Below are 16901 nucleotides of genomic sequence, written 5' to 3' on the forward strand. Positions count from 1 at the left end.
TAGCAGACCAAGCTACCTGTGCAGCGATTTTCATAGCACAGACTGTGCAAGTGTTATTTTAAACGTAATAATTTCATAGAAATTTGACTTTTAAAATAACATGTGCACAGTCTGTGCTATCAAAATCGCTGCTGAGTTATCTTGGCCCGAATCTATAGATTGTGCCATTCAAGAAGACGCGTCCCTTGACACGTAATGTCATGTTATTAAAGGTTAGATTTGACAAATCTGAGCGTCATCGTGGATGACACGAACTGTATAATAGTATTTTATTCAACAGGTTCTGGAGATATGTTTTACGGTATACAACGGGTTGGTTACCAAAAATACTAAATTGACGGTCACGAGAAGCACCATAAAAGTGAAAGAAGTTTTTAAGGTATTCAGGGGAGTGTGGGTCATTGAGAATGGAATAGAGAGCGCAGAGCATACGAATATTACGCCGTTGACGAATAAGGAGCCAGCCAAGCTGGGAGCGAAACGAGGACACATGATCATATTTCCGGAGACAGAAAATGAAGCGGATACAATTATTAAGGAGACGTTCCAACTTGTCAAGTAGCTCTTCATTTAAGTCAGGATAGCACACATCACCATAGTCGATAATGGGTAGGATTAAGGTGTTAACTAATAAAGTTGTAGTTTTGACTGGCAAAAGTGTCTGAGTTTGTTAAGAGCGTGAAGGGTGCCCGTAACCTTCCGACTGATTTCGGCAACCTGCGGTCTCTAGCTCAAAGTACAATCCAAGTGCATGCCTAAATCCTTTACAGACGAACTAAAAGGTATAGGAACTTATCATGCGTACGTAGAGTCAACTCTCCGCTACGGTGTAGTTTCATGGGGAATTAGTACAGACACAGACCATAAGGTATTTCTTGTGCAACCTCTTGATGAATAATAATTCATTTATTTTTGAAATATGGTTTATTTAACGGAAAAATATTATTAGTCATTTCGATGACATCACCATTCGTCCTCGCCAGACCACCCGTAGTCCAGGTTCGGTGACCAAAGCCTAAAACAAAAGACCCAATCAGAGGTAAGCTAAAATTCCAATACCAAGAACGAAAAAAAAAGATTACATATTCGTCACTATTTATTCAGTAAATAAATTATTTCGAACAAATTATTCGTCGATCATACTGAACTAATTTTATATTTGAAACCATTTTTTTTATTTCTTATTGTATAGTTCTTACTATCGCCCTGCCGCTAAAGATCGACAGCCGGGCATTCCGTTGGTGGCAGTCATTGAGAGTAGTCGATATTTGTATTGATATTAAAAAATATAAAGTCAGAAAAACTACGACGAGTGTTTATCATCCTCCCAGATAGGCGTTCCCTCTTCGACGATCATAGCCACGAATCGATCTAAAAAGTGTACCTCATTGGCTGCTGAGTCCGAGGCCTGGTGGTTGGAGTGTCCATATTTCTTGGCATTAAATCATAATTTTGTCTTAAAGCGACCCTACTTTTGTAGTCCCTGGGAACTTGTTCTTGGTACAATGCTAGTCACGAATCAATCTAAAAAGGTGTACCTGATCAGCTGCTGAGGCCGAGGCCTTTTGGTGGTAGGATAGTGTCCATATTTCTTGTCATGAAATCAGTTTTCTCAGCGACCCTTTCTTTTCAGTGACAACTTTTATTTATCAAGCCTGTAGTCTGAGGAAACCTCTCCTTTGTATAGTCCTTCATTTGGTAGCTGGCCCCGAACGGCTAATCCTTTGTCTATTGTAAGTAAAACCGCACGTGCTACTTAAGTACTTACCTGCATAAAAAAACGCTTTAACCGGTTCGTGAATCACGACTCTATGGGAATTGCAATAAGATTTGAAATGAAATAATGGAAAAATATGTTGCGAGGCTGTGTGGCCCCTCTACGGTTACCGAGTGCCGGAGAGTCGAACGCTACAGAACCAGTCTAAAATGTGTCATCGAGATGCCTAACAAAGGCGCATTATAGGATAGCGCACTTACACTGCACACTGGTGTTATGAGCGCTGGCCTAGGCCGCGCTCAGGTGCTAAATAGAATTATTTTTTGCAGGTAGTAGCACGTGCGGTTTTACATACAATAAACAGACGAAGGATTAGCCGTTCGGGGCCAGCTACAAAACCAACGATTATACAATGCTCTAGTCCGTTTTTACCATTAGAAAGAAGGTAAGTGACTTTGACGTGTCTTTTTATTGCAAAACACTTTCGAAAAATAAGTCACGGCAAATATGAATATGAAACAATTATAAATATATACCATTATTTACATTCTTTTGCTTTCATAAATAATAGCATGTAATAGTGACTGATTTTTAAAAAGCGTTTAGATTGATTACTTTGTATTTGCAATAGTTGCAAGTTAAACTTGGCACCCTTCCCGGTTTCCCATGAAGCTGAAAATTTCCATACATATGTAAGTCGGGTCGGGTGACAATGCAATATTATGGTACCATAGAGCTGATCTGATGATGGAGACGGGAGGTGGCCATAGGAGCTCTGTGATAAAACAACGGAACCTAATTGTGTTTGGAGTTTTTAGAATTGTCTTGACAAGTATTAGTTGCCTGTGGAAAGAAAAGTACAGTCAGCGATAGAAGCTTTTACTAAAAATGAGTTTTTTGCTAAAACTTATTCCTAATGCTAAAAGAACGAACTAGGTATAACCACGAAACGATCTAAAAAGGTGTACCTCATGGGCTGCAGAGTGCGAGGCTTGGTGGTGGTAGGATAGTGTCCATGTTTCTTAAAATATTCCCTCGCATTTTGCAGCTTCCTCTTCTTGCCTGCTAGCGCCGCGTCGATGAGTTTGTGTGTTTCTTCAATTTTCTGCGCGAGGTATGCTGAGGTCATAAAAAAAACAGAGTTTAGACTCAGTCTAAGGTCTAGACTAAATTTTAGCCTCCGTCAAAGCTAAATTTTAGATTCCGTCTGAGCTAAATGTTAGACTCCGTCAAGCTAAGTTTTGGACTCCGTCTAGGCTAAATTGGCACTAACTTGAATAGAACAAAGTGAGGGGGTGTCATTATAAACGTCATATTTTCATATATTTTGGCATTAATGATGACATTTCCACACTTGATTGTCATTGAAAATGCCATGCAGGGTTAGCTCGACCCTATCGAACCATGCAAATATGTCCAAAAAAATAACAAGTAACACAGCGGCGGAAATTGTTTGAGTGTTACTTAGTTAGGTCATAAGTTCTGTCACGAGGGATTTGACTGATAAAATGCAATACAAGGCTTTTAATAAAAAAGTTTGCTATTATTTGAAAGCTTGTTTTATACTTATTAATTAGTTTAAAATTTAGATCGCGTATTTATTTACTATTTGTTAACTTTGGGACTGGCGTTAGACGCAAATACGAGGCTGGATTGTAAATAATTAAAAAAAAAACCTACAAGTAGGCCTCAAGGGCTCGTTTACAAGTCAATACAACATATATAGTAACATGATATAGTGACATGAAAAATACATAGCAACACTTATAAATACAGCATCAGCCAATAATACTTGGGTTAACATTACATTAATACAACAAACATGTACAGTCTCTATGATTAATAACACATTAAATATGGAGATGTAAAAGATCTACTACTACTAAAAAACTACTAATAAAATGTGGACCTGTAAAGTCTTTCCAAGTATCAAAATTAAATTTAACTAAATTAATAAATCGCGTCTAGACTGTTAAGCTAGCAGTCTCATAAACGAATGCCACAGAATATACGATCTTTTACATAATTCTGCCTTCATTAGCATTATTTGTGATACTTCTTTATACATTTTATTCCCCACATAATAATTACATAATAATTTAATTTAACATACACAATTAATAGCTATATTATCAAAAAACTAAGTCTAAATTAGCCTGAGGCATTGTTCCCAGGACACTGGCCGCGTTCCCTCTCTGCACAGTGAGGCTAAGTTTTTGTGGGAAAAAAGCGCCAGCTCGTAGGTCACCAGACACCCAGACCAGTTTAGTGGAAATTTCTTTTACTAGTTTCTTGGTGTCGGACGACCAAGGACCGAAAGTTTCAATCGCAAGTGCCGCAAATACATAACTACTTTTTAAAAATGCATATTTGCGACACTTGGCAATTTGGGCGTCGTCTGCTGCCGTCCCCGGCTTCCTGGCAGAGCGCCGGACATGAGATGGGGCCAGCGTATCAACGCATGTTACATCCCACGCCAGGGACCGCCCCAGGAACCAAGGTACGAGCGAGCAGCCGTCGGGCCTTTTGCCATTTGCCGCTGATAAACCAACTGGCTCCAGGGTTGCTGGTATGGAGACGGTACCGAGTGCTCTGCGGATTAGGTCGTTTAGGGCCGAGTGTCTATAAAATCGGCCGGCGCTTGACTGGCAGTAGAGAATACATAACTAGTATGTATCCAATAAGTCAAGTATATTACAGAGACGTATAGTCTCCACAGTTAATAACATTAAGTTGGGACATGTATAAGGTCCCCCACGGTCTGAGAAAGATAATAATACCCATTAATAAGATTTGGAGGTGTAAAGGCTCTCCATGTGTCACACCTTCACCTTCCTGTGTCACCTTTGTGACAGAACTTATGACCTGACTAACTGTAGGTACGCGACATGTAGGACAAACAAAATAGGACAAAGGTCGAAGTCTCAAGCATACAAAAAAGCACATGGTCACTTTTAATAGCCTGGGGGAAACTGGCCTGTTTTGAGAAAAGTCGTCGACATCTCTTCTAAATACCTAAAACTGGTATGGATATGTTCCTCGTTGTCTCCAGAATACGAATTTACCGGTTTTAGTTTAAGGAGAGGGGGACGGGTCTAAAAAGGGGGAGGGGGTGGGGGTGAGATGGCGCCCAAATATCATTGATATTTATTCACATCTTGAGTCCTATGAAACCGATTGGTTCGTGTGAGGTGTCGTTTGAAAGATAATTAAACGTACTATTATTGTTTCATAATAACCGTAGTCATAACTGTAGTCGTTTACAAAATATTTGAAAATATAGGATTTGTTACCGTGGATGGATGGCATAAGTTCTGCGAAAATATGCTTCTAACATTTGTGAACAAATATCAATCATGGTCGGCTGCCATCTGTCCCCCCCTTTTTTTCGTTCCCCCCCCCCCCCCCCCTTCATAAACGAAAACCGCGAACCGGTCAATTCGTATTCTGGAGATAACGAGGAACACATCCATAGCAGTTTTAGGTATTTAGAAGAGATGTCTACGAAAATCGCGAAGGAGAAGACTTCGTGTTAATTTGCCTATAGTCTATTTAAAGGAAATCAGCAATTTTTTTTGTAAATCAAAAAACTTTACTTTAAAAGCTTTTTCGCCAAGATGTAAAAAGTAATAATGTATGCAGAAAACGCGAAACAAAACTTAAATGTCAAGCCATTTAGGGTTTACTAATAGATTCGAGATGCCATAGCGTTACCCCCTTATTCATACCTAAACGTCTACTAAAGTTGACAAGCCGCTAATAATCGTTTGTCCCTTTCCATCATACCAATACGTCGGAAAGGGACAAACGATTATTAGCGTCTTGACAACATTAGTAGACGTTTATGAATATGAATAAGGGGGTTAGTCAATAAAACCAAATTAGCTTGATCCGTGAATGGGTAAACAATTAATATCTGTGGCCGTACAAGCTTTTATCGCTGACTGTACTTTTCTTTCCACAGGCAACTAATACTCATCGCGACAATACTACCAACTCCAAACACAATTAGGTTGATCTGTTTTATCACAGAGTTCCCACGACCACCTCCTGTCTCCATCATCAGATGAGCTCGATCATCATCATATTATATATTAAGTAACTTATTCTGTGATAATATTTAAGACGAAAGTTTAAGACCCGAAATCGCCTTTTAGGTAGTCCTCAATGGCCTCTCTGGAAATTAACATTATTGAAAACATTTTATAATAAACACCCCTTTAATGGAACAGGCACCAGTAATGGGATGGTATAGACAAATCCTGTAAAACAAGTATTTACCATCAGTTTGTAATCGCTGGCAACATTTACCATAAACAAGAGCCAAAGAGCAGCTTAAGTTTAATTTTTCATTGAAATTTTTTAGTTTGAAAATTAATGGCGCCATACATCCCATGACTGGAGAAAAAAACTATTGTTAGGTATAATTGGTTAATAATATTGAAACCAATTGCAGTAGCTTTCATTAAATACATAGAAAACATAAAGGACGAATTGGACATTCAACTTTTAAAGCATAAAGCGGTAGACATTTTAGAGATGTCGGTGAAATATCAAAAATACTCCAATTTTTTTCCTAAATGTCCCATGATTGGTGCCGTTAACGTAACACATTTTGGTGTATATCAGCCACAGCTCTGCTCCTGTTTAATTTTTAATTATAACAAGAGTTCGGAACATTAAAAAAATTATATTGAAATCTATGAAATGAAATTTTCTATTTCTCGCTCCAATTTTTTTTCAATAATCCAAAATCGAAAATAGTCATACGTAGGAGCATAGCTATTGCTAATATAAGCACATCAAACTGTGTTAAAAATGTTTTCCATAATTTTAATAGGGAGCGTGCATGAACAGTAGGAGGCAGCACAGGAGCCGTCAGATTTTTGGCGCGAGGCGTAAATGTGATGTTTTTTGTTCCGATGTAGGCCACAAGATGGCAGAACCTACTATGCACAAGAAAACACGTGACGTGTACAGGTGTATGTTTATGGTTCCAATTCAGGCCACGAGATGGCAGACCCTCCAACGCGCACGGTCCCTATATCCAGGGAGCTCATATTCGAATGTCATCGAAGCCTCACGGAAGTGAGCAAAGAAGGCAACAAAGTAACAATTCAATGGATAAAGGGGCATAGTGGATCAAGAGGAAACGATGCAGCGGACGAACTGGCCAGGAAAGGCTCAGAAACGCCGGCATATGGACCCGAGCCCATCATACCCCTACCAATATCCTATATACACAACCAGCTAGACCTACATCACAGACAACTGCACAATAAATACTGGAATGAAATGGACACATGCAGGCAGACCAAGGATTTTCTACCGGAACTGAACCACAAACTCACCAAAATACTACTGAAAACACCTCGACACGAACTACGTAAAATAGTAAGGATTAATTACAGGACATAACACACTTAACAAACACCTACACAATATGGGTAAAACAGACAGCCCCATGTGCAGAGCGTGCATGGAAGAAGAAGAAACAACAAAACATATTCTCCTAGACTGCAAACAGGTAGAAGTATACAGGAACAAATACCTAGGGAATCCGTGCACACTAGGAGAGGCAATTAGCAAACTGAAAACTTTGCTAGGCTTCGTGGAGGAGCTGGGGTGGTTAGAGTAGCGCTACCTCGTTTCACGCAAAATAGGCACAATGGTTGTCGATTTGCGGAAAATGCCCAGAAGCACTAACTAACTAACTAACTATCCAGAGGGGAAAATGGGGACTACGTTTGTATGGAAAAGCGGCCGTCCCCTTTCCTCTTAAGATTGAACCTTTTGGTTTTGTTGGCTGCCCGGTCCTTCCGCCCTGCACCCTTAGGTGATCGGACCACTCTGGCTCCGTCGTTTCTGTCGTAGTTGATGCCTCAGTAGATACCCAACCAGGGGGCGGTCTGAAATAGAATAAATTAATATATTTTTTGTACTTTCTATATATTGTTTTTTTTTCGAGCAGTCAAAAGAGCATACTGGGGTCGACCAATTGGATGCCGTCCTGTTGGTCATCCTAAATATCGTTGGATAGAGTAAAGGTAGACTTGCGTGAGCTCGTAGTGGAGTAGAAAGTGTCCGACAATCGGATAGATGTAATAACAACTTTAGTTAAATTGTCACATATATCCATGTATCTTTTGTTTTTTGGCCTGATATTAGTGGGTAGATATTGTGGAGTAAAACCAGATGTGCCAAAGATTCATGTTTTAGGTAGGTATCTAAAAAGCTATATTATAAGCAATAAATAGTATATACACAACTGTATTGTTTTTATCATGAATATTTTTAATGACTTTTATTTATTACTGCCTATTGTATGTTTTTCGAATCAAGCTCTTTTAATCCTAATATAACAATATTTAAAACTGGATGATCACTGTTTTGTTACCTTTATAGTTTTAAAACGAATACGGGACTTAATCGCGTAAACTTACGTTTATTATATGGCCTGACGTTTCGAACGTGACGTTATGCTCGTGGTCACAGGCAGACTGGCTGGCTGGAGTTTACGCGATTAAGTCCCGTATTCGTTTTAAAACTATGAACGAAAAGTCGTGTTGGTTTAAATCAATATATAATAAGGTAACAACCTTTGTTTTTGAAATAACTTCAAAATATGGAAATCATCTTTCTTAGGACAAATAATGCCTGTGATTTTGATGAATATCTAACATAATATCTTTCTATTTGAGAAATGCTAATTTAAAAACCTCACCCCAACAAAAACAAAAAATACAAAAAGAAATTCCGTCGCTGGGATTCGAACCCAGAACCATTGGCTAGAACTGGATTACCGGTATTACCACCTACCAAACCCCGCCAGGCTAAACAGGTTGTCAATTTTAGTTCTGAGATACAAAGAGAGCGCCACTAGTATAAACGAAGTTTTGAAAGGGATATTTTTTTGTATGGAGTTAACGTTCTTCTCCTAGTGAGTATTGTAATCTGTGCTCGAGAAGGGAGCGTGCATGAATTATAGGAGGCAGCACAGGAGCCGTCAGATTTTTGGCGCGAGGCGTAAATGTTTTTTTTTTTTTTTTTATTTATTCAGGATTACAACAGCTTATAATAATTACATGTGCAATTTTAAATTTTAAGTGTATAAAGCCAATTACAGTAATCCACAAGGTCAAATCTTGATATAAGTAAATAGTTAAGAAGGTAGTTACAGAATAGTAGGTATACATTAGTGAACATGATTGAGCACTTACTGAGACACAATTAGCTAAACAAATATATAAAAAGAACCTTTTTTTTTACTCTGATTAATTATTGAATTGAATATTGAGGTAGGCAATACATTATAAAACAATATTTCAATATTATGTGTAAGCTAGGTCTAGAACCAGTACGGATATTTATGTCTACATATATATAGGAGTGTGTGTGTGTGTGTGTGTGTGTGTGTGTGTGTGTGTATGTAATTACATAATTTTAATTAGTTATATAATAAGTTGATTAAGATACCATGAGTAGAAACGCTCATTTATACCATAGCAAGTTACCGATACAATGCATTCTACTGATTACCCCGGCTAGTAGCTGATACAACCTTTATTATTTTAGATTTGAATAAGTGTTTGGATCCGAGAAACAAATCGATATCTTTGAACTTACTATTGTAAATTTTTGAGATGCGTGCAAAGACAGAGTTTTTACCATATTTGGTAGAATGGTAAGGTATGTTTAATAATGCTGTATGTCTTGTGCGACGTAAGGGTGTTCGTAGGGAAATGAAGTTAAGAATTTCAGAACAATCCAAACGTCCACGAATGATATCAAAAAGTAACCCCATATCCAGCAGGAGACGTCGATCCTCCAGCGAAAGTAAACCATAAGCTTTACATTTCTCCTTATACGAAGTATGCATAGCAATTTTCATACATTTGTAGTTCATATGTTTAACAAACTTTCTTTGTATGCGTTCAATGCGATCTTTATATATAGAGTAACATGGAGACCAAATAGGACTGGCATATTCAAGTATACTGCGAACATAAGCATTAAATACAACTTGTAACGTAAGTGGAGATCTAAAAGGACTACATGTGCGGATAACAAAGCCAAGATTACGGTAAGCTTTAGTCACAATTGTGTCTATGTGGCTTGAAAATAACATTTTGCTATCGAAGTAAACTCCTAAATCGCGAACTAAATACACCCTTTCTATTTGTACATTATTAAAATGATATGAGAATTCGATAGGGTTTTTTTTTCTGGTAAAACTTATTGTTTGGCATTTCTCGATACTAATATTTATTCTATTTGCAGTGTAATAATCCAATAGGCTATACAAGTCGTTTTGTAAAAGTTTGCAATCATCGACTGACCGCACGCGTAGGAAAATCTTTTTATCATCCGCGTATAACAGATGTTTAGAGTGTTTTATTACTTGGCCTATGTCATAAATGTAGGCGTTGTAGAAAAGAGGGCCCAAGTGCGACCCTTGGGGCACCCCAGAGGGAATAGAAATATAGTTAGACCTGAATCCACCTACAACAACAGCTTGGGAACGATTACTTAGGTAAGAACTTACCCAACGAAGAAGGTCGCCGTGGATCCCTAGGTTATTTAACTTGTGGAGGAGGATGTCGTGATCTACACGATCAAATGCTTTTTCAAAATCCGTGTAGACCACGTCAACCTGACCGCCATTTTCCATTTCGGAAAGAACGAAATTGGAGAACAGAGCAAGATTGGTAACGGTAGAACGACCACGAAGAAAACCATGCTGAGAATCGGGGATACCGCGTTTTATAACGGGGCAAATTATATCGAAGATTAACTTTTCAAAGAGTTTACTAATAGAATTAAGAATCGATATAGGTCGGTAGTTAGTGATTAAAGATTTCGACCCTTTTTTATGAACGGGAACAATTTGAGCTTGTTTCCACTTTGTAGGGAATACACACTCCTTTAGTGATCTACGAAAAAGCAATGTAATAGGTAAGGCAAGACTTTTAGCACATGATGCCAAGAATATTGATGGTATGCCATCGCAGCCGGCACCCTTATCTTTGTGTAGTGAACTTAGTAACTTTAATACGACAGGTTCAGAGACGTTCACAGAGCTAACAATTTCATCACTTGTGTATGGATTGGGGGGCCGATAGCAGTGAGTACTAGAGTTACATGGAGGTACAAATACGCTTTCAAAGAATTTGTTAAAGGCATTGCAAATATCTTGACCATCTGTTATTTCAGTGTTGCCAATTGTAAATTTATTGGGGTAGTTAGATCCACCCCTTTTAGATTTTACGTAACTCCAAAAATGTTTAGGAGAATGTTTTATGAACCTCTCAGTATTAGATTTAAAATTATCAAAGCATTGAGCCTGCACCCGTTTTTGCCTACTTCTAAGGAGACAGAATTCATCGTAATCACGAGGATTACCATACTTTTTCCACTTTTTGTGTACTTTCATTTTTTCATTAATAATTTTGTGCAGTGCAGGACTATACCACTGAGGGGATAATTTTCGGTTAGGTCGCTTGATTAATGGTATATGTAAGTGAAAACATTTGTATAAAATATTGTAAAATAAATCCACCGCATCATCAACGTTGGCAGCATTTAAAATAACGCTCCAGTCAATTGATAGTAAATAATCGTTAATTACTTTGTAATCACATTTGTAAAAATTTAAATATGGTTGTATTTTTTCGCGTAAAGGCAAAGTGTGTAGGTCTAAAATAGAAATATTTAACGATGGGTGATATTTGTCTTCTTTGATTATTGGTAGTGCGCATCTAGATATAGTACAAGGTAAGTTGCTAAAACATAAATCAAGATACTTGCCTTCAGAATTACTAATAAAGTTATATTGTGTTAAACCTAGAAAATAAATTTGATCGACAAATTCCAAGGCAGCATCTTTTAATAAACAAGTATCAGAGCTGAGCGTATATTCGCAGTTATTACTCCACAAAAGACAAGTTAAATTAAAGTCCCCAATTAATATATAATTATCCGACGGGTGAGTATTTAAAATGCATTCCATATTATCTTTAATAGTGTTTAGGTATATTGGTTGCTCATTACGGTCCGGGGGAACATATGCGATAACAATGTGCAAGTTACCTGTGGAGTTTATTTTATGAGAGGGAATCGTGATACAAAGTGACTCGGTAGACGCTGCATTCCAATCGTTACATAATTCCGCACCGAGCTCCCTCCGCGCGCAAATCATCACGCCACCGCCCGTTTTTTTATTTGTTAGTAAAAGATTTCGATCCTGACGAAACACTGTGTACCTATTATCGCAGAGTTCGCCGTCTAATATATCGTCTTGCAACCATGTTTCGGAAAATAACAATATATCATAGTCATTGAGCAATATATTGTTATATAAATCAAGGCATTTAGTGCGGAGGCCGCGCACATTTTGATATAAAAAGGAAAGGTTTCTATGTGAGACATTGTTATTAGGTATCACTTTGAATACGCACAATAAGAATTCCAAGTGCAATCTGAGTGCGTAAGGATACCATTATCAGTAAAAATATAATGGGGTCACGTGAACAATGCATTAATAACAAAAAGCGAGCGCTTACATACTCAGTACCATGTAAATTAAGGCGTAAAATATATATAGTGAGGAATGTAAACAATGTGTGTGTGCGTGTGAATGTGTAAAAATATGATAAACGCGTACTAGTTCTACACTTTAAAGAACAATTAGCATATCTAACTAAACCTACTCAGCTTTGTGTTAAAATAAATACCAGTGTTATAAGTCAGCACTATGAGCGGTAACAAAATCATTTGATTCTTTCTAGGTCTTTGTAATCTTGTATATTTATCAATGGCGCATTGTCGTTTTTTCGAACAAAAATCTTCCCGTTCCTCACCCACACATGCTGAAAGTCAGATTTTGACACAATGTCACGGGTCTTTTTGTAAAGTTTTTTGAAAAATGGGGCTAGGTGTTCATTTACAAAGATTTTCCTCGGTTTTTCAAGTGATGTTATTCCGATGTCCGTTGTGGAGATACCCTTCTTTTTTCGGATGGCTGATATGATGGTGTCCTTTAATAATTGCGTCCTTAATTTCGCGATGATGTTTTTTGGGACGTTAGGTAAGTATGTGGGAACGCGGTGAATGTGGATAATGTCGTCCTTTGAGATGGCTACACCCAGGACATTGCAAATGGCGAGTAGGTAAGCAGGAAGATCCTCATTATTTTTTTCTGGGATTCCACCGATTTCCAGGTTGTTCATTCGTTCCCTTTGTTGGGAGATATTGAGCTCCATTTTTAATCCAGCAATTTGAGATTTACAATCAGCTAATTCCATGTCAATATCGTTGTTGGTAATCTTTGTTGACAACGATTCAACTTTGAGTACTAAATCATCCTGGGATTTCGAGTGAAATTCCATAGATTTAGTCAGTTCAGTTAGTTCAGATTTGAATTTCTCATGCTCCGAACTCATTGAGGTTAGTTTTGAGGAAATTGTTTTCACTTGGTCTTTAATCTCCACGAGATCCGACCTCACGGTGCATTTGAATTCATCATTAGCTGTTTTGAAGTCTTTTAAAAATGTTGACATTTCAGTTCTGATTTGAGAGATTTCTTGAGTTAATTCGCAATCTAAGGCAGAAATCTTCCTTTTACGCAACGTTATATTTTGTGGGTCGGACGTCGAGTCGAATGTGGATAGGTCTGGGTTAGAACCAGTTATATTAGACCCGTGGCGCGGCACTTGAGGGGAGCGCGGCTCGCCCATCTTGAGAGTGGTTGTTGAGTCGTTCGAAAGAGGTGCAGAAGCGAGATGAAGAACACGATGTGATGTTTATTGTTCCAATGTAGCCCACAAGATGGCTAACCTACTATGCACAAGAAAACACGTGACGTGTAAATTTACATGTTTATTGTTCCGATTCAGGCCAAAAGGGTGCAGACCCTACATCGCGCACGGTCCCTGTCGATTTGAAAGGAATAGTTATGAACAACGCTAACCCAGACACATTGAAAGTATTATTTTTTATTTTATTTTTATAAACTATGGGATTTTTTTATATAATTCCAAAATAATTTATTATTATTTTTTGGTAGTGGAAAATAATTAATTTATGAAGAGAAATGTGAAAATAATAAATACCATTCCCCCTCCCTCTTATCTCCGATGTAAAGCGAAATTATGATTTTTTACATAATATTAACATTACTATAAATTTTACAGGAAAACTATAACCAGACCTCTATCTTGATAACTTTTTTTTAATTAAGTAAAAACATTTGCGAATTCAGTTTGCAATTTAACCAACTGTGTTTATAAAAAGCCTTTTTTCAAATAAAAGAACATTTAATAGTATTTTATGCAACAGTTGTATAAGAAGGGTCAAAAAAGGCGAGTGGCGTGAGTTACAATGTGAGTCGGAGCCGAAGGCGTAGGCGAACATGGTAAGGGAATACGCCACGAGCATTTTTTGACCTACTTATACAACGTTGCATACAATATTTTTCCTACGAGTCAACAAAAATAAATCTTAATTTAGGTAAACAAAGCAAAAGTATATAGCCAAGACGCGCGAGCATACCTTGTTACGCGCCCGGCCCGCCCCGGGCCGCGGCCGGCCGGTCCGCGACACCTCGTAACTCATGAGGCACTGGTACTTGCTACTTGCTAAATTAAATTTTTGGACAGTTTTTTCTCAATTTTGGCCACCGTAGCCTACGGAGACTAACAAGCAACGCTAAGCGGTCTTCGTAGTCTATGGGTGTTGGCGGTCTTCGTAGTCAACAAACTACTTATAAAGCTAAATGACGTCGAAGTACCACAAGCTAAAGAGGTAAAATACCTAGGCTTCATCCTAGATTCCGGTCTCACGTGGTCCCCTCACATCGACTACTTGTGCGACAAACTGTCTTCCGCATGCTATGCGCTTTCCAGAATAGCACCGACCTTGTCTCATGAAAATGTGATAAAAGCGTACTATGGGTATTTTCATTCGCTTCTTATTATGGGTGCTGACCTGTGGGCGACGGCGGCTGACCGCGAAAGGCCTTTCAAATTACAAAAACGTGCTGTTCGTATTATCAGCGGAAAGTCATATGATCATCCCGCAAAAAGTTTATTTAAAGAGTATAAGATTCTCACTCTTCCGAGTGTTTACATATTAAGCGCATGTAAGTATGTTAGAGCTAACGTGGATCAGTACGCTACCCATTCGCAGGCCCGTAGAATTAACCGGTTAATCGTCCCGCGGTGCAGGCTCGCAAGGGCCCGAAAGTCACTTGGGATCTTAGGCGTAAAATTGTATAACTTGCTACCTGAGGAAATAAAACTAGCAAAAACGAATAAAAAGTTTGACCAAAATCTTAAAGCAATGTTAACTGACTTAGCATGCTACAGCGTCGACGAATTTGTTGAATCGTGTACTAACCCTAAGTAGTTAAATTATATATAAACACGTTTTTAATTGTTTACCTTATAAATAACATGATGAATTGAAAGACATATGCGACCTATTAAATACTGATTATGTATTTGTTCTGCTTTAAATATATTTTTTATTTTAGTTAGTGACATTTATCCAAAAAATGCTGTGTACCTACTAGTATTAGTTGAATATGTACCTTACTCAAAATGACCTGTAAAACATTGACTTTTACCAATAAATTTCTTGTATCTTGTATCTTGTTGCTATATTACGGGTGTCACATGCGTGTTTCTGACTTATGAAGTAATTATTTTTACTATGCAACCAAATGAATATTTTGTAAGTTGGCAGCAATGCACTTAGTTTAAAACTGTATTCGTTTTGGTTTTGTTAGGTTGGTAGCCATTAATCGCAGTAACGTTATAGCGATTAAAAGCACAAGAGCTTTTATGAGGAATAGACAATATAGACTTTTTTTGAAACCTTTTATGTATGTTCTTATATTCGTGTTAATGAATGCATAAATGACAGATAACAGTAGAGGAGTAGGAAAAATTAAAAATCGGTTTACATGAAAGAGAATTATCGTCTAAAAACCAACATACGTGCATTACATCCAAATTACATCGCGCAAGTAGTTAGACAATCTGCCGATAGATGGCGCTGTACACAATTAAAATTAGTATAGCTACTTCTGATCAAAAGTTTTTCGCCTTTATAGTTACTCGAGATAATTCAAGTTTGTACGGAACCCTCGGTGCGCGAGTAAAACGAACTCGCGCTTGTCCGGTTTTTTTATTGTCACTTTAACTAGGCCTAGTGCGAAACGCTTCAATGCGTAGACTTTAATAGCAAATGCACTAAAATGCACGCTGCGGCGTAGCACCACGTAGCACGGTCGCGTTTTTATCGCAAATTTAACACACATCAGTGAAAGGATAAGGATCAAAGTCAAATAGCGTTCTATAAGTTTTAATCATGTGCCGAAAGATGGCAGTAAATTTACTGTGGCGTCAAAATTTCCTTTGACAAATCCACCTGTATTTCATATTATCTTTACTAATACATTACAGGCTGAGCTTAGTGTGGGGATCAATGTACTGCTGCTCGTGTAATGCCAAATTCTTGAAATAAATATATTTCAAGAATTTGGCATTACACGAGCCTTTATTCTTCTTTACGTGAATATTTTATATTAATTAATATGGTCCTATTCTGCCTGAAACACAGGAACTCCTAGTTCAGGCATTTGTCAACTTTTCCTTATCCTTAATCCTTAGTCTTTAAGTGCTACCACTGTATACTGTTTTCAATACATTCCCAACTAGCACACTAGTGGATATAGCAGCCTATTTTGCAACTTTTAGCTGTACAGTAGCGCTTTAAGGGTTCAGAAAGTGATTTTAAGTTCTACTATTGCTTCTGTAATTGCTCATAGCTGTAAATATCACTAGAGGTAGCAGAAACTGAACCAAATGTCACTCTAGGCTTTATAAGAGTTCATTTTACAACCCATTTGCCGTCTATAGCTTTAAAAGAGAGTTAAAACATATATGTTAAAGCTTAAGGCTGCTAAAAAGCTTCTATTGCCGCTGCCGTACGCTTCAGAACTGCATAAAGACTTTAATTGCAGACTTTTAAACGGAACTGTATAAAAGATATATTTATCACTGTTCTGCCACTGAAAGTTTTATTGCAGAAGTGATTTGTACTTTTGCGCAGACTTAAGTAGCAATTTGAGCGACTGTTTTACTAATAGCGACATTAAGGCTTTACAATAGGAGCAAGAGCG

General features: G+C 37.8%; 1 protein-coding gene across 2 annotated transcripts in view; it reads right to left on the reverse strand.

The window, feature by feature from the left end:
• Positions 1 to 867: 867 nt before the first annotated feature.
• The window catches only part of LOC133532686 (uncharacterized), a 31954-nt gene continuing 15920 nt past the window's right edge, over positions 868 to 16901 (reverse strand). For both annotated transcript variants that reach the window (XM_061871454.1, XM_061871453.1), the window contains 3 exons: positions 7508 to 7626; positions 2686 to 2836; positions 868 to 1015 (listed from right to left, as the gene is read on the reverse strand). In XM_061871454.1, coding sequence (XP_061727438.1) covers positions 964 to 1015; positions 2686 to 2836; positions 7508 to 7626 — 322 coding nt within the window. In that variant the 3' untranslated portion in view covers positions 868 to 963. The remainder of the gene's footprint in view (positions 1016 to 2685; positions 2837 to 7507; positions 7627 to 16901) is intronic.

The sequence above is a fragment of the Cydia pomonella genome, chromosome 27 (assembly GCF_033807575.1).
Source record: "Cydia pomonella isolate Wapato2018A chromosome 27, ilCydPomo1, whole genome shotgun sequence".
NCBI classification, from domain to species: Eukaryota; Metazoa; Arthropoda; class Insecta; order Lepidoptera; family Tortricidae; genus Cydia; species Cydia pomonella.